At 38.0% G+C, this 21,478-nt stretch overlaps 2 protein-coding genes and 1 pseudogene across 2 annotated transcripts; 2 read left to right on the top strand and 1 right to left on the bottom strand.

Annotated features, from left to right (window-relative positions):
• Positions 1-299: 299 nt before the first annotated feature.
• Positions 300-5,396, top strand: LOC135147371 (uncharacterized; the record flags this gene model as incomplete). Its single annotated transcript, XM_064080625.1, has 4 exons — positions 300-1,250; positions 2,786-2,918; positions 3,525-3,955; positions 5,391-5,396. Coding segments are annotated over 4 exons (1,521 nt in total), but the record flags the coding sequence as incomplete, so codon positions are not given.
• A 12,740-nt stretch (positions 5,397-18,136) lies between these two features.
• Positions 18,137-20,566, bottom strand: LOC135147166 (uncharacterized). Its single transcript, XM_064080018.1, has one exon. The coding sequence runs from the start codon at positions 20,564-20,566 to the stop codon at positions 18,137-18,139; it is 2,430 nt and encodes an 809-aa protein (XP_063936088.1).
• LOC135147441 (small nucleolar RNA R71) lies at positions 19,941-20,055 on the top strand (annotated as a pseudogene).
• Positions 20,567-21,478: the final 912 nt, after the last annotated feature.

The raw sequence follows: 21,478 nt of genomic DNA, 5'->3' as shown, positions 1-21,478 counted from the left end.
AATTTCCACTTAATCAAAGACCCCCGGATAATGTGCATTCGGTCATTTCTCTTAGGTCGGGTAAACAAGTTGATACCCAAGTTGGTGAGAACCTCGGTAAGAAAGGGGATTCGACTTCTAATCCAAGTCCACCCAATACTCCCATTAATCATGACAAACCCGAGAGTTCAAAAGCCCGTGAGGAGTCGAGTGACCCAAACCCGGAACCCGAGTTGCGAAGTGAAGTAGTCTATAAACCGAGAGTCCCTTACCCACAAAGACTTATTTCACCTAAGCAATCGGCCCAAATGGAGAAGATTTTGGAAGTATTTAAGCAAGTCAAGGTGAACATACCCCTTTTAGATGCAATTCAACAAATTCCTTCATATGCTAAGTGTCTTAAGGAGTTATGTACCCATAAGAGAACCAACCATGTCCCTAAGAAAGCTTTCCTTACATCTCACATTAGTTTGATTCTCTCAAACCAAATTCCCGTGAAATACAAGGACCCCGGTTGTCCTACAATTTCATGTGTCATAGGAGAAACTTTTGTGGATAAGGCGTTTCTTGATTTAGGGGCTAGTGTTAATCTCCTTCCATATTCTGTCTACCAAGCCTTAGGTTTAGGGGAGCTCCGACAAACAAATTTCACACTTCAATTAGCCGATCGATCCGTGAAAATTCCTAAGGGAATGATCGAGGATGTGCTAATTAAAGTAGGTGACTTTGTGTTTCCCGTAGATTTTGTCGTCCTAGAGACCGAGCCGGTTAGGAACCCAAAGAATCAAATTCCCATCATCCTAGGACGACCCTTTTTGGCTACATCCAACGCGTTGATTAATTGTAGGAATGGCTTAATGAAGCTAACATTTGGCAACATGACAATCGACCTCAACATCTTTCATGTAGGGAAACAATCCGATGATTTCTATGATCAACCTATGGACGTTAATCTAATTGATGAAATAGTTGATCAAGATCTCATGAATCCCAAAGATGCCCTTGAATTTTGCTTAAAACATTTTGGAGAGGATTGGGATGTTTCCGACTACACACATGAGGTCAACCAAATGTTAGAATCCACCATTCCTACAACGAGTCAAGAGCGTGATGTTGAACCCGAGCCTTTGCCATCTTCTAATAAAACCGTTGAGTCACAACCGCCGGAAGTAGAACTCAAACCTCTTCCCGACACTCTTAAGTATGCTTTTCTAGGTCCTAACGAGTCATTTCCCGTTATCATTGCCTCTAATTTGACTACGTCACAAGAGGAAGAACTTTTAGGAATCCTTAGAAAGCATAAGGGAGCGATAGGGTGGAGTATCTCGGACATTAAAGGAATTAGCCCGGCAATTGTCCAACATAGGATTCATTTGGTAGAAGATGCAAAGCCCGTGAGAGAACCTCAAAGGAGGTTGAATCCTCCCATGATGGAGGTAGTTAAGAAAGAAATTCTTAAGTGCTTAGACAATGGGATCATTTATCCCATTTCCGATAGTAAGTGGGTGAGTCCCGTCCATGTAGTGCCTAAGAAGTCGGGCATCACTTTAGTGACGAATGAGAATAATGAGCAAGTTCCCACACGTGTCCAATCCGGTTGGAGAATGTGCATAGATTTTAGGAAGCTCAATGCCGTCACTAGGAAAGATCATTTCCCTTTGCCCTTTATCGATCAAATTCTGGAGAGGTTAGCGGGTCACGCGTTTTATTGCTTCTTAGACGGTTACTCGGGATATTTTCAAATCCCGATTGCACCCGAAGACCAAGAAAAGACCACTTTCACTTGCCCTTTTGGAACCTTCGCGTATAGACGCTTAGCTTTTGGCCTAACCACGGGCCCGTCCACGTTCCAAAGGTGCATGACTAGCATCTTCTCGGAAATGATAGGTGACTTTCTGGAAGTCTTCATAGATGACTTTTCCATCTTTGGTCCATCTTTTCACCAATGCCTTAACAATCTAGATCGAGTGTTGAAAAGATGTGAGGAAACGGATCTAGTGTTAAATTGGGAGAAATGTCATTTCATGGTTAAGGAGGGAATCGTTTTAGGACACAAAATTTCTGAAAAAGGAATCGAAGTAGACAAGGCTAAGGTCGACTTAATAGCTAATCTCCCACCTCCCAAGTCCGTAAAGGAAATTCGTTCTTTCCTTGGACATGCGGGATTTTATCGTAGATTCATCCAAGATTTTAGCAAAAAGGCTCGACCTTTGACCAACCTTCTAGCTAAGGATGTCAAATTCGAATTCACAAGTGAGTGTGTTCATGCCTTCGAAGACCTTAAGAGAGAATTGACTTCGGCCCCGATCATGAAGTCTCTCGATTGGAGTCAACCTTTTGAGCTTATGTGTGACGCATCCGATTATGCGATAGGAGCGGTTTTAGGACAACGAATAGATAAGAGGCCTCACGTCATTTACTATGCTAGTAAGACCTTCAATGATGCCCAACTCAATTACTCTACCACCGAGAAGGAGCTTCTAGCCGTAGTCTTTGCCTTAGAAAATTTCGCTCTTATTTTATCGGGTCCCAAATCATCGTTTACACCGACCATGCCGCTCTTAAGTACCTTTTCTCTAAAAAAGACTCAAAAGCCCGATTGATTAGATGGGTGTTGTTGCTCCAAGAGTTTGACTTAGAGATTAGGGATAAGAAAGGTTGCGAGAATGTCGTCGCCGATCATCTCTCTCGATTGGTGGTTGAATCCACTAACGACTTGCCCTTAAGCGAATCCTTTCCCGACGAACACCTTCTCTCGATTTCCACTCTCCCTTGGTTCGCCGACATAGTCAATTACTTAGCAACCGGTGACATTCCCTCGACATGGTCCAAGAATGACAAAGCCAAGTTCTTTTCTCAAGTGAAACATTTCTTTTGGGACGACCCTTACCTCTTTAAACATTGTCCCGACCAAATCATTAGGAGGTGTGTCCCAAATAGTGAGTTTCATAGCATCCTCTCGTTTTGTCACGATCAAGCATGTGGAGGTCATTTTAGTGCGAAGAAGACCGCCGCTAAAATCCTCCAATGCGGTTTTTATTGGCCTACTTTGTTTAAGGATGCCGCCGAGTATTGTTCCGCATGTAGTAGGTGTCAACATCTAGGAAGAATCACTAGGAGGAACATGATGCCTATGAGCCCAATCCTTGTTATAGAGCTCTTTGATGTGTGGGGCATAGATTTCATGGGCCCATTTCCTAGTTCGTTTGGCCACCTTTACATCCTTCTCGCGGTTGATTACGTTTCGAAGTGGGTAGAAGCCATCCCAACTCGGTCCAATGACAACAAAGTTGTCCTTAGATTCCTTAAAGAGAATATCTTTTCTCGATTTGGAACTCCTCGGGCTATCATTAGTGACCAAGGAACGCATTTTAAGAACCGTCAATTCGAGTCACTTCTTAAGAAGTACTCCATCACTCATAGGCTTGCTACCCCTTATCATCCTCAAACTAGTGGCCAAGTAGAGGTCTCAAACCGGCAAATTAAGCAAATCTTAGAAAAGACGGTCAACTCGAATAGGAACGATTGGTCAACCAAGTTGATAGATGCCTTATGGGCCTATCGGACCGCCTTTAAGACCGTCTTAGGAATGTCTCCTTATAGACTCGTGTTTGGTAAAGCTTGCCATTTGCCGGTTGAGCTAGAGCATAGGGCCATGTGGGCCATTAGAGAATTGAATTTCGACTTACCCACCGCCGGTAGTCATCGGAAGTTGCAATTGACCGAGTTGGACGAACTTAGAAATGATGCCTATGAAAATGCTAAAGTTTACAAAGAGAGAACTAAGGCCTTCCATGATAAGACCATCTTGAGAAAATCCTTTTCTCCCGGCCAAAAAGTTCTTCTCTACAACTCTAGGCTTCATTTGTTTCCCGACAAGTTGCGTTCTAGATGGGACGGTCCTTACATTGTTCAAGTTGTGTTTCCTCATGGTGCTATTGAAATTCAGGATCCTAAAAATGGTAATGTTTTCAAAGTTAATGGTCAACGTCTTAAACCATTTTTAGAATTGCCTATTGATTCAGAGGAAGAGGTCATCCACCTCATCGACCCTTGATCATGTAAGTTGCTTCAGTAGTTAATAAAAATCCCCTTCATCTCCTATTCAGGTATTTTTCCTCTTTACTCTCTCATTTCAACTCTCTCTTTTGCATACATTGAGGACAATGCATGATTTAGGTATGGGGAGGGCTTTAGTGTAATTCTAAAAAAATGAAAAACCCTAAAAATTAAAAAATTAGAAAATCCAAAAATAGAGATGTTTTAGCTAAGTTGTCTTTCCCTCACTCGAACTTTAGGAGTAGTTGGTGTTTAGCATGTTTTCGAAAAGTATATATATGTAATGTCTTTTAGATAATTTGAACGTAGTTGAGTAAGATTGTCTTTTTGAAACTTGTATCGACCGATTTGTACTCGTAATTCCAAGATGGCACACACATTTGCACAAGACCTTTGATGGAGAGATTGTCTAGTGATATTATTCGATACCTGAGAGAGAACCCACATGTTGAAACAATGTCGAATCGAACCTTTGCGAATAAAAAAAATATAGAAAAAAAAATTGAAAAAAAAAAGGAATAACTACTTCAATACCCATTGTTCTTTATAGATCAAATCTTTAGATAAATGGGCAAAAGTAGATTGGCTAGTCTCGTTTTGTGGCCTTTGTTACTCGAGCAATTAAGTCCGTAGGGGGATTTCAAAACCTAGTGCCCTAAGACCGTTTGGTTTGGGAGTCACTGACCCAAAGCTCGCTACATGGGTAACATTGTTTGCCTAAGAAAACGGACAAAATAAAGTCAATGCAAAAAAAAAAAAGAAAGGAAAAAAAAGCAAAAAAAAGAAAAAAAAAGGAATAAGAGTTTGTGAAGTTTGGCTAGATATTTGTTTCGATAGAGATTGGGTCAGTTCAAAATTGGTTGAAAAAGAGAAAGTGTTCTTAGACAATTAGGATCCATCAAAGGCCTTAAATTGTTACACTCCTTGGATTTCTAGTAAATCTTTGTGTCGATGCAAGTAGATTAGAGACAACTGTATCTTGATTATTAGTAGATGAGTCTTTAAGTCGTATTTTCCTTAAAAACGTTTTTTTTGTTAACACCAACGAAATTAGAGTAGAGTCGAGTAGACACTTGCTAGAATGTCTCAAAGATTTTATGGGTACATCTTCTGTAAACCCTTAGGAGACAAAACTCCTCTTGTAGAGATCATCTACGAGTTTAACGGGTTGGTGAACCTAAAATCACCCGTCACGCCTACGAAAAGGAGCCTAGGAATCGCATCTAGTTTTCTTAGTTTATTTTCTTTTCTTTTGATTTTTACTCGAGGACGAGCAAAAGATAGGTATGGGGAAGTTTGATTAGTCCATATTTTTGCATATTTAAGTGCCTATTTTTTGTTTATTTTCGTAGTATTAATCGCTTATTTATTTTATTTCAGGAAATTGTAGATAAATAAAGAAAGAAGAGAAAATGCAAGAAAAAGAAGAAAAGGGAAAAGAAAAGAAGAAAAAAAGAGAGTTGGCAACTAAGGGACACATGGAGGGCCACAATCTTCCCAACACACAAGGCACATGGATGGTCAAGATTGAGCCACCCTACCCCTAAACCCTAATTCTTTAGTTATAAATACCCCCTTCTCATTACTTGCAACCTAGCCACCTACCCACCTTTTTTACCTAGTCATTTCTATAGTTAGTATCTTAGATAGATTTACATTTTGCTAGCCCCAATTTCCTTTCCAAGCTTGTATACACTTTTTAATTTCTATGCAAATCTCTTTTAGCTTAATCTTGTGTTGTCTTTTTAATTTATGTTCTCCAAGTTGTATGATTCTTCTTAGTACCACCATATATGCTTAAGGGCTTTTGGGAAATGAGGAATCATTAAACTTGTGATTAGTGTAGATCTCTTAATTTTTAGTTTTAATTTCAAGAAGGTAAAAACTCTAACACAAAATATGATTTGTGTGGGGGTTTAAACTTCAAAAATCCAAAATCATTCAGTTTAATAAATATAATATTAGTGTAAAAATCGTTGGTTTATACCCCTGCTCTGTTTTTCAAAGAAAACCCCTCCCCTGTTCCTATTTCATTTTTTTTAAAACACATAACACCCACTTCACTGAGTCGACTCGCTAAGTCGCGTGGCTGATTCACCGAGTTCCGATTGCGTTTGTTTCCGATTCCCCTGCTGTTTCTTGCGAGTTTATGAACTGGGTTTTTGATGCTTTTGTTTTGTACTGAGTTCGTTTACTGAGTTTCTTTGTACTGGGTAGTGTAGTTGAGCTGCGATGTGTTGCTTCCTGCTGAGGTTATGGGTTTGTACTTGAGTTTGTAGCTTTTCTGAGTTTGTATCTTTTCTGGCGAGTCTGTTTGCTTTCTTTTAGAGACAGAGTTTGCTTCGTATGGGTCTGTTGGGTAATCTATTTCTCTGCTGAGTTGCTTCATCGAGTCGCGTCTTAGTCCTGAGTTCCGAGTCGCTAGTGAGTCGGTCCCGAGTCCTGCTATGCTCTGTTTCAAGTCTGGGCTTTGTCCGAGCCACTGAGTCGTTGTAATGTTTCGTTTTCTGCAGAGTTTTGGACAAGTTGGTATGTTTGTGGACTGAGTTTGCTTGTGTCGTTGTGCTGAGTTTGACTCGCTGGACTGCGGATTTTAGTTCTGGGTTTGTTTAGAAATCGATTTTGTTTCTTTTTCACTGAGTTCATTCCGAGTTTGCGTGCGTTTTTCAGGCTTTAGTTTTACTCGAGTAGCTGCTCTGTTTTTGTTGGAGTCGAGTTCTTGTTGCTGCTGCGTTTGTCGAGTCAGTTTCGCATTTGCCGAGTCGTGTCCTGTGTATTAGTTTAGTCTTTAGTCTAGAGTTGTTATGGTCTGTAGCTCGTTTATAGTTTAGTTTTGTTTTCGTATTTGTCTTGTTTTCTTCAAAACCGAGTGTGTTTATTCTGTTTCTTTACCACTGCTCTGCTGGGTTTTGTTTCAAATTCGAGTCACATCTTTGTTTTCAAAGTAGCGAGTCTGGTGGTAGTAACTTAGTATTTTTGATGGATTTATCTGGGCATGATTCCTTCTTATGTCTGCTATGTACTGCTGAATTTTCTCCCGAGTGGGTTTGTCTGGTTTTAGTTTAGTTTTTGTAAGTTTTGTTTTTATCTTCTGAGTTTAGTTGTCTGTTAGTTGCGTTGTTTATATACGATTGAGTTAATTGTTTTATTTCTTGGAGTTTTGCTTTTACATTTTCTTACTGATCTTTTATTTAGTTTGTTTTTAGATTTAAACTCTTCGTTTTTGATTAATTAGATAAATCCAAATCATCCAAAATTATATGTTCTAATTCGCCTAGGTTAATAATAAAAGGATTGCGAAAATAATTTTAATCTCTGTGGATCGAATCTTAAATATTAAAACGGTGATCGTGCGCTTGCGATTTATAAGGTAATATTTTTAGCACATCATTTACCATATCCCGTTGTAAATCCTTTGCTGTCATCTCCAAAGATTACAATTGGGCCGGTTCTCATCACCACATCTGTGAGCAGGGACTTTTCTCCAGTCATGTGTCTTGAACAACCACTATCAAGAACCCACACAACTTTACTTTTCCTTCCTGTGCCCTGCATTCACAAATGGATTAAACTTTCTTTGGTACCCAGACATTCTTGGGTCCAGGTGGTTTAGTAGAAACAGGATTATCAACAGAAACTGGTTTAACATGTGCTTGTTCAGGGGTGACTGGACTCTTCTCCTTTTTAGTCTTAGCAGAAGTGCTTTTAGACTTGGAGTTGGGAGTTTCCTTCTTCTTAAAAGGACTAGCAGTCTTTGCCACAGGGGCAACAGAAGGTGCAGGCATATTCATATTCATGGTAGATGGTGCAGAAAAAGATGCATTCAACATGGTAAAACATGCAGACATCATATTCATAGCACATAGCATGCAACCTACTCTACCACATGGCAAATGAACAGCATTCATGTTAACAGTATTAGGCATGCTAGAAACAGAATTGTCTACTTTAATCACTTTACATGCATGAGTAAGATGATTAGTAGAATTGCAATTATTACAAACCTTTCTAGCATTAGAATTCCTAGAATTGGTGTTCTTAGGATCTAACTTGCCATTCCTGTTGTTCTTCTTTTTGTTGGAACTAGTACTTCCTAATCCAGTTTTATCTGAGTCATCTCTGACTTGGGAATTAGAGGGTACATCTTGTGATTCCTGTTTTACTTGAGGCTTAACAACTTCCTCATTTTTCAACTCTTCCTTGATGACAAGGTCTTCTTCTATCAGAGGTTCTGTTTGTGCCTTTCTAAAGATAGGGGTCTTGGTGTTCTTTAGAATTTTAGGTACATTTGTTCCTTCAGGATCATTCTCAGTTCCTGCTGAAACAAATATGCCTTTATTCTCTTTTCTCTTCTTTCTTTTAGAACTTTCCAAAGAACTATAGTCAAGGCCAATAGCAACCTTCTTATCAACCCTTTGACTATCCAAGATCTCTTTCTGTAGAAAAGCAGAATTCTGATAGGCCCTAAGCTTAGTTTCTAGGTCAGCAATCTGAGACCTAAGGGACTCCTCAATTTCTACACTACACTTCTCCTTATTCTCTAGATATTCAATTCTATCTTTAAGGTTAGTGTTCATGAGTTTCTCTAAAGCTAATTCATCTACTCTTTCTTCAAGTTTAGCTATCTTTAGAGAGAGACTACAGTTATCTGATTCTGAAGCTAATAAACTAGTGTGCAAGTTATACATCTCTTGACCTAGTTCATTTATAGTCTTTTTATAATCAGCAGTAGTCATGTCATCAACAGAAATTTCAGGAGATACCTGAGATGAAGATTCCTCGACAGTGTCAGCCATTAATGCAAATGCATAATTGCTCTGGACAGGTTCATCATCAGAATCTGTGTCATCCCAGCTTTTTCCCTCAGCAATGTAAGCCCTTCCTTTGTGCTTGGCCACCATTGCTTCCAACTAGCTTTTAGCTTCTCATTCTCTTTCTTCAGATCCTCATAAGAATTCTTCTTATCATATGAGTTGCTTCTTTCTCTGACAGGAGCCGCTTTGGGTTTCCTGCACTCTGTTGCAAAGTGCCCTAAGTCATTGCAGTTGTAGCATCTGACCTTGCTCTTGTCATACATGTTTGGTTTGTGACTGCCAGTATTCTTTGACCCTGAACCTGAGTATCCTCCTTTACCCTGAAACTTATTCCCTGAAGCTTTCTTGTACCGGGGGTTTTTCCTGAACTTGATATGCTTGAACCTTGCAGCCATATAAGCCATTGACTTATCTTCCAGCTGCTCCAGCTCTTCTTGAGTGTAGAACTCATCCTCCGGTTCATCAGAAACTTCATCAACTTCAGCTTCTACAATCTCAGTAATGGTAGAAGGATAGTCAGCTTTGATGGATGAACAATCACTCTGAGCAACAGTGTGATCATTGATACCATATTCAACTAATTGTTGATAACCAAAGTATGGTTGATCAGCAATAAGTGCAGTGGTCTTCTGTAAGGCCATACTCTTGGATTCTGTTGATCCACCACCATATATGATCTTTCTCTGTTCAAGTTCCATCTCAAACGTCTTCAGTTTTCCAAACAGCTTTTCCAAAGTCATAGTTCTGAAGTCGCTTCTTTCCCGGATGGTCTCTGTCTTTACAACTAGATGGGGTGGCATCACAAATGAGAACTTTCTGTTAATCTCTTTCTGTGGATAAGTCTTTCCATGTAGTGTGAGTTCATTCAACAACAACATGAACCTCTCATAGATTTGAGAAATGTTCTCTCCAGGTATTGCCTGAAATGCTTCATATCTGGCAATTAGCATATCGTATCTATTTTCCCTGACTTCTTCAGATCCCTCCATCAATGCCTCTATAGTGTCCCACATCTGCTTTGAAGTTTTCAGACTTAGTATCAGATGTGTCATAGTCTTGGTCATTGATTCAACAATTATGAGTTGCAGATTATGGTCATGTGCAATATACTCCTTATCAGTCTCAGTGTATTCGCTTTTCTCTTTGGGAACAGACTTCTGTGGAATACGAACACCATTTTCAACAGATTCAGGAATAATCTTCATAGGCAAAAATGGACCATTTTCCAGAATCCCAATGTACATGGGATTAGCAACTCTGATGTACAGCAACATCTTCATTTTCCAGTTGTTGTAGTCATCCTTGTCAAATGGAGGTACTTTGATTCCTAACTTGTGTGTCGACATTGTTATCAGATAAAATTACGATTGTACGGACAACTAGCTTTTCAGATTGGTTATGGATCTCAGATCTGTATATCGATCAGCTAAGCTCTGATACCAATTGTTAGGTCCAATCAGACGTAGAAGGGGGGGTTGAATACGTCGTACCAATTTCTTCGATTTAATTTAATTGCGGATAATCTTGTTTCAGTCCATGTTAAATCAATCGTAAATAAATAACTCCAGCAAGTCGGGGAATATTCTTATATTAGAAATAATCCTCGGGTGCTACAAATTCCAACACAAGTGTCGGCTGCAGAGACTACAATCACTCTATTACAAACTCTCGATAAAAACGATCTTCTAATTTAACTCTCGAGAATGTGTATAGTGTGTGCACTTACAAAGTGTGTAGTTGTTTTCAAATGAAAACACAAAGCTCTATTTATAGGCTTTCCAACAACTAACCATGGTTAACGAGTTCGTCCTGGACGACTTGAGTTCGTCCTGGACGGATTCGATTTATAAAAATAAATCTAACTCCTTACAGTAGTGGAAGTGGCGCCAGTTGCATATACATATATATACATATATCACAAACTTGCGCTTGAGAGGTGAATATATATATATATGTATGTGGTCAAACATTGCGCCTCAGGGGAGTCAAACTTGGCGCCCCAACTGTTGCCTCTGTGGTTTTTGACTAAGAGAAATTCTGTATTTCCACATACTTGCGCTAGTGAAGAGAATGGGAGGCGCAACCTTTGACTTAGTCAAAGGTTGCGCTCCAATGCAGTGGTAACTTCACTGTATGGAGTACTTAGGCAATTCTGCAACATATTTACACTGTGATGAAGGGAAGCGCAGGTTTTGACTTTAGTCAAACCTGGCGCCTCATTCCTTCCACAGTGCAGAGGGCAATGTGAGCGCAGGTTTTGACTTATGGTCAAACCTTGCGCCACATAGTGCATGTATACTGTCTATGACTTAGACAGAATTCACAAGCCTTCCCATTTACACACACACATATATATGTATATATATATATATATATATATATAATTAATTGTTTTTATTTAATTACTTGAATTTAATTGTATTCAAGTAATTCACAATTAATAATATATATATATATATATATATATATATATATATGGCAATTAAATACATTGTCTTCTTCTGAACTGTTTAATTGACTTGATCAATTAATCCGTTGATCGAATCCACTGAATTCTTTCGTACGTCCTGACGTCCTGTGGACTGGTCTGGTTCACGAACTATTCGAACTGAAATGATTCCTTGAATCCTTTGCTTGATAATATACTTGATCAGTCACTCCGGGTTAGATGTTGCTTCGATAAATCTGATTATAAATAATCAAATTAAATATACTGGAATCTTCTGGTCTTTGATACTTGATCTTCAGGCAATCTTGATAGCAGAAACACATTGTACTTTATTCTTCACTGAGGCTTGAACATGTTAATGAACTTCTTTCAGTGGACGGATGCTCGTCTCAGATATCTTGATTGACTTTGTCTGTTCGTATCGAATCTCCAACCTGTAGATTCCTGTAATATACTTACGTATTGTTTCCTGTCTTTTGTTGTGTTGAGTTATCGTAATTACATTTACGTTACATTATGCTTTACAATCTCCCCCTATTTGATTGTTAGAGTTCGACAAGCAAATCCTTTAAGAGGATAACTCAACTGACACAATGAAAAAGCATTCTATTTTAAACAGGAAATAATACTAAGTACAGTCTGGATCATAACTTACAATTTCCAGAAATCAAAAGTAAATACAAGCAGCCATTGTTCCTATAGTGTGTTAAATGTGTGTTGGTAAAGTTTGTGTTAAAGTCCTACAGTATATGTATATGTTGTTAAAAGTTGAGATGAGCACATAATGTGTACCCAACCTGGGTGAACCCTATTGTGCTAGAAGACTTAAAATTGGGTTTTATGTTCCTAGTTGCAAAATGTGTGTTGTATTTGTGGGTATTTTGTGTGCTTTTGGGTCCTGCTAGAAGTGTTGTGGATGAGTTAAGTTCGTTTGACTTGGTCTTCGCAGAACAAGGAAACTATTCTGTGTGTTTGACATATTTGATCTGGCTGAGCGTATAGGATTAGTCTGTGTTTTTGGGTCCTGCTACAAGTGTAGAGGATGAGTTAATTAAATTTTACTTGGAATGTGCAGAACAAGGAACCTGTAATGTGCTATATACATTTTTTGTTCTGGTTGGGCGTATAAAACATTTTTGGTCCGTGCGGTCTTGAAGTTCTGCTATAAGTGTTGGATTGCACAACACATTATTTAGTTGCATGACATTGCATAACACATTGTTTAGTTGCATGACATGAAGTTCTACTAATGTGTAATTAAACTTATGAATCAAAGAAATTTATTTTGTAGGACGAAGGAGAAGTAGTAGACTGATAGCAAGCCCAGAGTTGTACAACTGGCCAAAGAAGAAGCCGGCCTTTATAAATTTGGAAAAGGACGGTGCTACTGGTGAGGAAGCAAACGTAGTTGGTAAAAAGCAACGTGCATAAGTCATAGTTAGTACTCCAAGAGGCGTGTCAAAAACAAGGCGTAATTTGACAAGTCCTATTGGAAAGAAGGTTGCTGGTAGCAATATTGAAACTGGGTCTGTTGAGGAGGAGGACGAATTTGTGACGCCTAGAGAGAATTTTGGCAGCTCTTGGAAGAAAGCTGCGCAAAAGCATGAGGGTGAAGGCACAAGGGCTAGGATCAGATCATGTGGGAAGCAGGTAGGGAAAGATATACTTTTTTGTATAATCCCGCAATTTTTGATTTGTTTGGTTTCATCTAGTTTGTAGCAAAGCTGTTGTATTTTATAAAGGTTTATATTAATTTGTTTGTGTACTGCAATCAACAGGGCACTAGTGCTAAGAAGAGTATCTCTCATGCAAAACTTTCTGAAAACCACAGAACAATGCGTGGGACGAAAATAGTAGCAGAGGTAAGGTTTTTGTTGACATTTGCGAAATATTAATTTATTTAGTAGGGGAAGCAGCATTGTTATAATTATTTTATTTGTACATGTGCAGGCACGTGTACGCGCATATAAAAGGAATGTAAATAACAATCCGTTAGGTGTCCGTAGAACACCATGCAAAGAGGTGAAGCCGAAGAAAAAGAGGAACTATGAAGGTTATCTACAGAAAAAGTTTACGCCCAAGATTATAACAAATGTGTTGCGCAATCTTTCCCCCGCACAGACAGAATGGGTTAAGAAGGCGGGATTTGAGCATCTTTTAGGATTCCAGATGTGTAGTTATCCGCACAGGCTTGGGTACAAAATAGTCAGTGTTGAACAAGATAATGCAGTTTAGAACTAAAAAGTTGTGTCAGTAGTTGCTTTGATTGTATTGAAGGGTTTTATATATTTTAAAACTTATGTAGTGGTGACAAAGTGAAATGACACCATTGCTTTATTTTTTCCACGTTACATTGTTTTTTATGAAAACAGCCAGTAGATTAAGGATATTGGATGGTTTGTAGTTGAAGACTAAATTGCTTAATTTTAATCTATATTCATTTTGAGGCTGATTTCTGTGATGCATTTTGCTGATTGTGTTTTATGTCTTGGCAACTTAAGATTTTTAGAATCAGAAGTGGAATACTAAACATAGAAAACTCGATGTATGCTATGACAAAAGGGCTGTGGCATTATGTTCCTCATCTTAAAAGCATAGATATAACTAGCATAGTTTGTCTACTAGAATCAGTTCATGACAACATAAAAAGTCAAACAAAAAAAAGAATAATGCAGGAACAGAAAGCAGTGGCAAATAGATCTTACTTCTTAATTCGATGCATGACAAAAAGTTAGCAACATCAGACACTATTATTATATTTTGAGAAGAAACCATCAGGAAAAAGTTCACAACATAATAATATCTTGAAAGTTGCAAAAATTAGAACTTATACAAGTGCAAAATCAACTGAATAGTTTCCTCACTACTAACTCTGTTCAGTCGGCTTCTTCAGAGTAGGGCACGTCCTATCATTAAGTCCCTCGGTCTAGTTACAAATGCTGCATGTACGCTGCCCCTTTGTTTGAATTGAAATTTCCCTACTACTTTTTAAGCGTGAATCACAACCTTTATTCCTACTAACACTAGGATTTTTAACACATTCCTCATTAAGTGGGACAGGGCCAACATATTTGTCGGCTCGGTGTGCCTAACTTTGATCTTCAGTATCCACACAAGGACTCCGTCATTTAGAATCTATATCCCGCAAGACTGTTCTCAACATATCTATCTTGTCCTCGTCTTCAGCAACCAAATCAAGACAACTCTGGAATTCAAAGTATGCGCGAGTACGCTTAAGTTTTTTCCGCTCAGCACTATCACAATTTGCCGGAGTTTCCAGCGAGCCAAGTGAAGAATGATTTTTCAATGCGTCCTTCGTCCATCTAGATTTAACAAACTGCCGTGGGATTGTATGGATACTGTTGCAGTGAAATTTATAAAGTTCGTTCTCAGGGAAGGACTGAATACAATATCAAACCAAGTAAATTATTCCTTTCTATTTAGAAGTTTTGGAGAAAAGTTGTGTTTTTATTATCAACTAAATTAAACTAATAAAGCAATTAAATGTGTGAATTAACGAATATAAAAGGCAATCCAAGAATCAGGTTTCTTTACTGGCTGTCATGAATGTCAATCAATTGTGATGTGCAAGTCTCTACTATGCTAAAAACAATCCTTCGAATAATTATAAAATCCTCTCCCAAGGCAAATTATAATATCTACAGTCATCCTCTAAAAGCCACTCCCATGATCAATTAAAGCACAATTGTAAATTATTAAGCACCAAGGATCTCATGTCTCATAACTCGCATAATAATCTCCCAATTAATTAATTGAGTTATGTCTGTCATATCATGTACTAGAATTATAACTCCTCTCCCAATTCGTTATAACTCCTATAGATACAATTACAGGTTCGCGACTCCTATAACTGTGTTAAGCGCTCAATGACAGATTAGCATACATAGAGAAATCACAATATCAGATCAGACAAACATATTAAGCCAACAAATACTCCCTAATCCTCGGATTAGAGGATTAGTTACCCATAACAAATAAATAAAACATGAATATATATATTATCGAAACCATGTCACAAGAGTACAAGAGTAAAGAAGATACAACTTGACGAAATCTCTTGAACTTGGACCGAATCCCTTCAATCCTTGCTCAAGGTCTCTCCAAAAGCTTTCTCTCTATCTCTCTCTCTCAATACACAATATTCGATATCTCTCATAATAATACAAAACCCTAATAATAATAATGTTTTAATGGTTTCCTTGAAAAACAAATCAAATTTCCTAAAACAAGTTGGATTCTGAAAAGAAATTCGCAGGCTGACTTTCAGGCCTGATTCTGGGCTGCTCTAGTTGGATTTTTGATATCTGGACCACTTTAAACTTGTAGACAATTAAGATATCTTCGTGTGGGCTGTTGAATCGTCTAATTCTGATGCCCAGAACTCAAGTTATGGCCCAAACAAGATTTGCTGCGCAGGTAGCCCATAAAGTCCGAATTTCCATTTGATTAAACCCAAATAAGCTTGATTTAATCCAACTTTAGGAATATTTATTTTCCTGAAATTAAACATTTAAAATCAATTAGTCACATCCCGATTATTTACAAAATACTAAAATTATGGGAATAAAATCATATAAAAACATATATAAATATATGCTCTATCAAATATCCCCACACTTAGTCTTTTGCACGTCCTCGGGCAAATAAAATAAATAACACTAACACCTAATAGATATATACCGCTTCCGTAGGTGATCACGGTTGCATTTGGCATATGCAACAAGCCCTTTAAACCCCTAGGCAGCCCTAGTGGACGAGTAAGGTCTCGTGAGGGCCTATAGCGAATGTACCCACAAAATCCTTATTTTTTTCTGCCAAGTCTTAAGAATGCAACTAATATGAATGCAAACTAAATGAATATGCATAGATTCCAATCATGAAAGTGTTAACCTTGTCAACATATAATCCTTAGAATTTGCAACAATCAAGGATTTCATCTATCACACATATTAGTCATGCAACTCTTTCAATGCAAGTACGGAGTGCATCATGTGTGCTCAACATGCTCTCTAATGAAACAAAATAGAGACCAACAAGCTTCAACAGAATCTTAACCCTGAGTCGTTAATCAGAATAATGTTTAAACACTTCGTTACATTAGAGCCAACTACAGTTTAGGGTCACCAAGGAACTTCCATGCCTCTCATGAATATATTCTTTTTTTTTCATTTTTTTTCACAACATCTATTATTTGGTGTGTACATGCTCGGTCTAAGGTCGGGACGCTTCTCAGTGTAAATGAGTTACGACCACCATAAGACTTCACCAACCAAATTGTTCACATGCGATTTAGGTGGCTTATTTGACCGTGCAATGGTTGAGATCCCTAAAGATTTATGCACTAATACCCATTTAGCGAGTGTTGGGTCAGTAATCCCAAACCATGAAAGGCTTTAGGTTACTAGGCACAAAGTCCCCTCAGACTTAATTACTCGATTATTAATGAGCCCAACCTAGTCAATTATACCACCAGTTTTTTTGTTTTTTTTTTTTTTTTTGTGAACTTTATTGCTAATACATGTATCTATTTTTTTTTTGTTTTTTTGTTTTTTTTTAAGAAAGGCATGTATATCCCAAGGCTTCCCCTCACTTAAAGAATTATAGACTCTAAGCTCAAAAGGGAATAGTCAAAATTCTACGCCCGGCTCATAGCTAAGATTCAAGAAATAAGCTAGTCTAAATCTCGCCTCTAGAACAGTTATTGTGTAATTACAAGTTCCGCACAAGCATTGTCCAAGTAAACAAGACATCACATATGATCAAGATTACTAGCCAAGAAATTATGCAAATAAACTCATCATAGGAAATTAACTTGGTCTACAAACTTTCATGGAATTATGCAAATGCAAACTAAAAAATAAAAATAAATAATAACAATAATAAAAAAAAAATACTAAAAAAAATGCATGTCAAATTAAATAAGTATATGCTATAATTTAAATGCAACTATCATGGATTTCCTAAATTAAGACAAGGCAATATATAATTTTTATTCTAATTTTTTTTTCTAATATTAATATGAATGTCCTCAATGAATAATATATAATGTAACTATAAATTAATATAATAAATAATATAATAAATAGTTAAAGAATACTCCCCTGAGCTGGCAGCTCCTTCCAGTAACTTTAGATGAAGTGTAACAGACTTGTATCTCATAAGCAAGCTTGCTCAAGTGGTTGGTGCATGAGTATTGAGACTTGGAGGTGTATGGTTCAATTCCCTTTGCCTGCATTTATTTTTGAACACAGAATACCAGAAACAAAAACAAAATAAATAAAAGCAAGCTAGCAAGCACACAGAAGACATACATGGCACGCTAAGCACACAGAAGACATACATGAGAATTGGGCTGGGCCCAAAACGAAAAACAGCAGGCCTGGCAATCTGGGCTGGAGCAGTGCTATAGTCAGAAGATTTCGCACGGGGAGCAGTACTCCGCACGGCCATCAGATAAAATAATTAAAAGCGCAGGATGTCCAGAAGCTCATGCACGGACAACACACATATTACACCCCAGGCACGCACAACGGCACAAGATATCAGTCCTGTTAGTGTTCCTTTATTTTTTATTTTTTTTTTTGGGTCCAAAATTATTAAAATTTATTCCTATAATCCTGCAACACTTCACAAAAATTATCAGGGCATCACGTGGGAGTAAAAAATATATAAATATATGTATATATATATATATATCCCTAAAAAAATACAAAAAATATATTATATAATATAATAACTTACGAGACATTGGGTTGCCTCCCAAAAAGCGCTGTCGTTAACGTCATTTAGCCGGACGTCAATTACCTCATTTTTTTCATGGTGGCTCTTTCAAAACCATCTCAAATGGTCCAAGTGTCAAATCCATCTCGTTTAATTCATCTTCTCGGAATTTCAAAGAATTGTTTTCATCACCTTCAACTTCATTCTCGCGAATATCATCAGTGACTTCCTTCACAACTTCTTCAACAATATTCACAGCAAAGCTTTCAGTTTCAAGTGTTGGTGCCTTCATAACTTGATCAAGATCAAACTCCACTTTTTCTTCACCCACGTTTAGTGCAAGCTTGCCAGCCTTCACATCAATACTTGCTCCAGCAGTAGCCAAGAATGGTCTTCCCAAGATAATCGGAATCTCAACATCCTCATCCATCTCCAGAATAACAAAATCACAAGGAATAACAAATTTATCCACGTTCACCAAAACATCCTCAAGTACACCCAGTGGATATTTTATAGTTCGATCTGCCAGTTGAAGTGATATCTTTGTTTTCTTTAGCTCTCCCAAACCAAGTCTTTTGTAGATTGAATATGGCATCAAACTCACACTAGCTCCAAGATCACATAATGCTCTTTTTACTCCGACTTTCCCAATAGTGCACGGCAAAGAAAAGCTCCCAGGATCCTTGAGCTTAGGAGGAATATTGCGTTGTATAACAGCACTACACTCTTCATTAAGATTGATTGTTTCCACTGCCTCTAACTTCTTGCGATTAGATAATACCTCTTTCATGAATTTTGCATAAAGGGGCATTTGAGCCAAAGCATCAGCAAAAGGAATGCTAATGTGTATCTCCCGAAACATCTTTAAAAATTTCTCATATTGCTTCTCTAACTTCCGGTTTGTCAACCTTTGTGGAAAAGGAATCGGAGGCACGTATTGTTTGACATTAGCTTTCGGTGCAATATCATCTTTTGGCTCATCCACAATCTTTTCAGCAATTTTCACAGTAGTTTGGTATGACTTTCTCTTTTTAGGAGGAAGAGTTGCATCATTCAGTTCCGGGGCTCTAACTTCTGGTAATTCTCTGCCACTCCTCAATGTGATAGCCTTGCAGTGTTCTTGGGCATTCACATCTGGTTGACTAGGTAGTGATCCCTGCTCACGAACACCAACCTTATTAGCAATTTGGCCAATCTGCATTTCTAACATCTTCTGTGACGAAGCTATCTGATCAATCCTTGACTCAACTTTCTCGAATTTAGTCTCGATATTAGCAAAAGCCCCAGTAGTTCCTTGTATCATCTTGCCGAGTGCAACTTCCCAATCAGCAGGCTCTTTTTTGTCATTAGGTAGAGGTTGAAACTGTTGTTGACTTTGATACTGCTGACGTGGTTGAAAACCAGGAGGCGGATTTTGCTTTGGAGCTGCATATGATGGATTAACAGCATGATTATTGTTGTAGGAAAGATTGTTGTTGGGCCTCTGATTTGGATTGTAATAAGAATTATTCTGAATAGGCCATGATTGTCTTCCTTGGATGAAAGCTGCTTCGTCCGGAAACTGTTGTGTATAAGAGTGCTGATTAACACTAGGATCCATATATCCTTCCATCGGAGAAGAGATAGCATTGACACTTGCCTTTTGCCCACGGACCTCTTGAGTAAGAGCATCCAATTTCAAAGTGAGTAAGTTCATCATCTCGGTGTCTTGTGCTGATTTCACTGAACTTGTACCACTGGGTGCCCAAGCATAGTTATTTGAGGCCAATTCCTCAAGAAGTGCCTTAGCTTGATGAACTGGTGCTTTCTTAAAATTACCTCCAGCTGCAACATCCAAACTCAGCCGAATATCAGAATTTAAAGCTCCATAGAAAGTACTCAGAACCATCCACTCCTCGTAACCATGATGTGGACATTTTCTCAACAATGCCTTGTATCTCTCCCATGCTTGATACAAGCCTTCACCTGGTTGTGCTTTGAAAGTCAGAATAATTGCTCTCATTTGCTGAGTCTTGTCAGAAGGATAATATTTGGATAGGAACTCGGTCGAAAGATTATCCCAAGTAGCTAGAGCAGTATCTGACAGCTGTTGAAACCATTCTAAAGCCTTTCCCTTTATAGAATAAGGGAACATGTGGAGACGAATCTGATCTGCTGTGACACCATTAATTCTGAAGGAACCACACATTTGCACGAAGCGCACTAGATGGCGGTGTGGATCCTCTCGTTCAATGTCTCCTTCAAAAGCTGAATTACTCACCATCTGAATAAGACTGGGATTGATGTTATATTGAGCTGCACCAATCTCAGGAGTTTTGTACATGCAATTCGCAGGATTAGGAGTCTCATGATCCTGAATGGATGACTCATCAGGCACAACAATATTGAGATTTCCGTTTGGATTATTGTTATCATCCATCTTGGCCTCCTCTTCCTTTCTCCTTGCTTCTTTCCTTCTAACTCGAAAAGTAAGCTCAATTTCTGGATCTGGTTCGAAATTTCCAACACTTTTCGATCTTCGCATATATATATGGTGCACCTGAAACGAAACACCAATGAGATAGATCTTGAAAACAAATTTAATAAAATCTAAACAATAAGAAATAATTAACCTAAACTTAATATTGCTGCCTTCCCCGGCAGCGGCGCCAATTTGTTGCAGTGAAATTTATAAAGTTCGTTCTCAAGGAAGGACTGAATACAATATCAAACCAAGTAAATTATTCCTTTCTATTTAGAAGTTTTGGAGAAAAGTTGTGTTTTTATTATCAACTAAATTAAACTAATAAAGCAATTAAATGTGTGAATTAACGAATATAAAAGGCAATCCAAGAATCAGGTTTCTTTACTGGCTGTCATGAATGTCAATCAATTGTGATGTGCAAGTCTCTACTATGCTAAAAACAATCCTTCGAATAATTATAAAATCCTCTCCCAAGGCAAATTATAATATCTACAGTCATCCTCTAAAAGCCATTCCCATGATCAATTAAAGCACAATTGTAAATTATTAAGCACCAAGGATCTCATGTCTCATAACTCGCATAATAATCTCCCAATTAATTAATTGAGTTATGTCTGTCATATCATGTACTAGAACTATAACTCCTCTCCCGATTCGTTATAACTCCTATAGATACAATTACAGGTTCGCGACTCCTATAACTGTGTTAAGCGCTCAATGACAGATTAGCATACATAGAGAAATCACAATATCAGATCAGACAAACATATTAAGCCAACAAATACTCTCTAATCCTCGGATTAGAGGATTAGTTACCCATAACAAATAAATAAAACATGAATATATATATTATCGAAACCATGTCACAAGAGTACAAGAGTAAAGAAGATACAACTTGACGAAATCTCTTGAACTTGGACCGAATCCCTTCAATCCTTGCTCAAGGTCTCTCCAAAAGCTTTCTCTCTATCT

Source organism: Daucus carota, chromosome 6 (assembly GCF_001625215.2).
Source record: "Daucus carota subsp. sativus chromosome 6, DH1 v3.0, whole genome shotgun sequence".
Taxonomy (NCBI): Eukaryota; Viridiplantae; Streptophyta; class Magnoliopsida; order Apiales; family Apiaceae; genus Daucus; species Daucus carota.
This window is presented reverse-complemented; position numbering and strand designations above follow the sequence as displayed.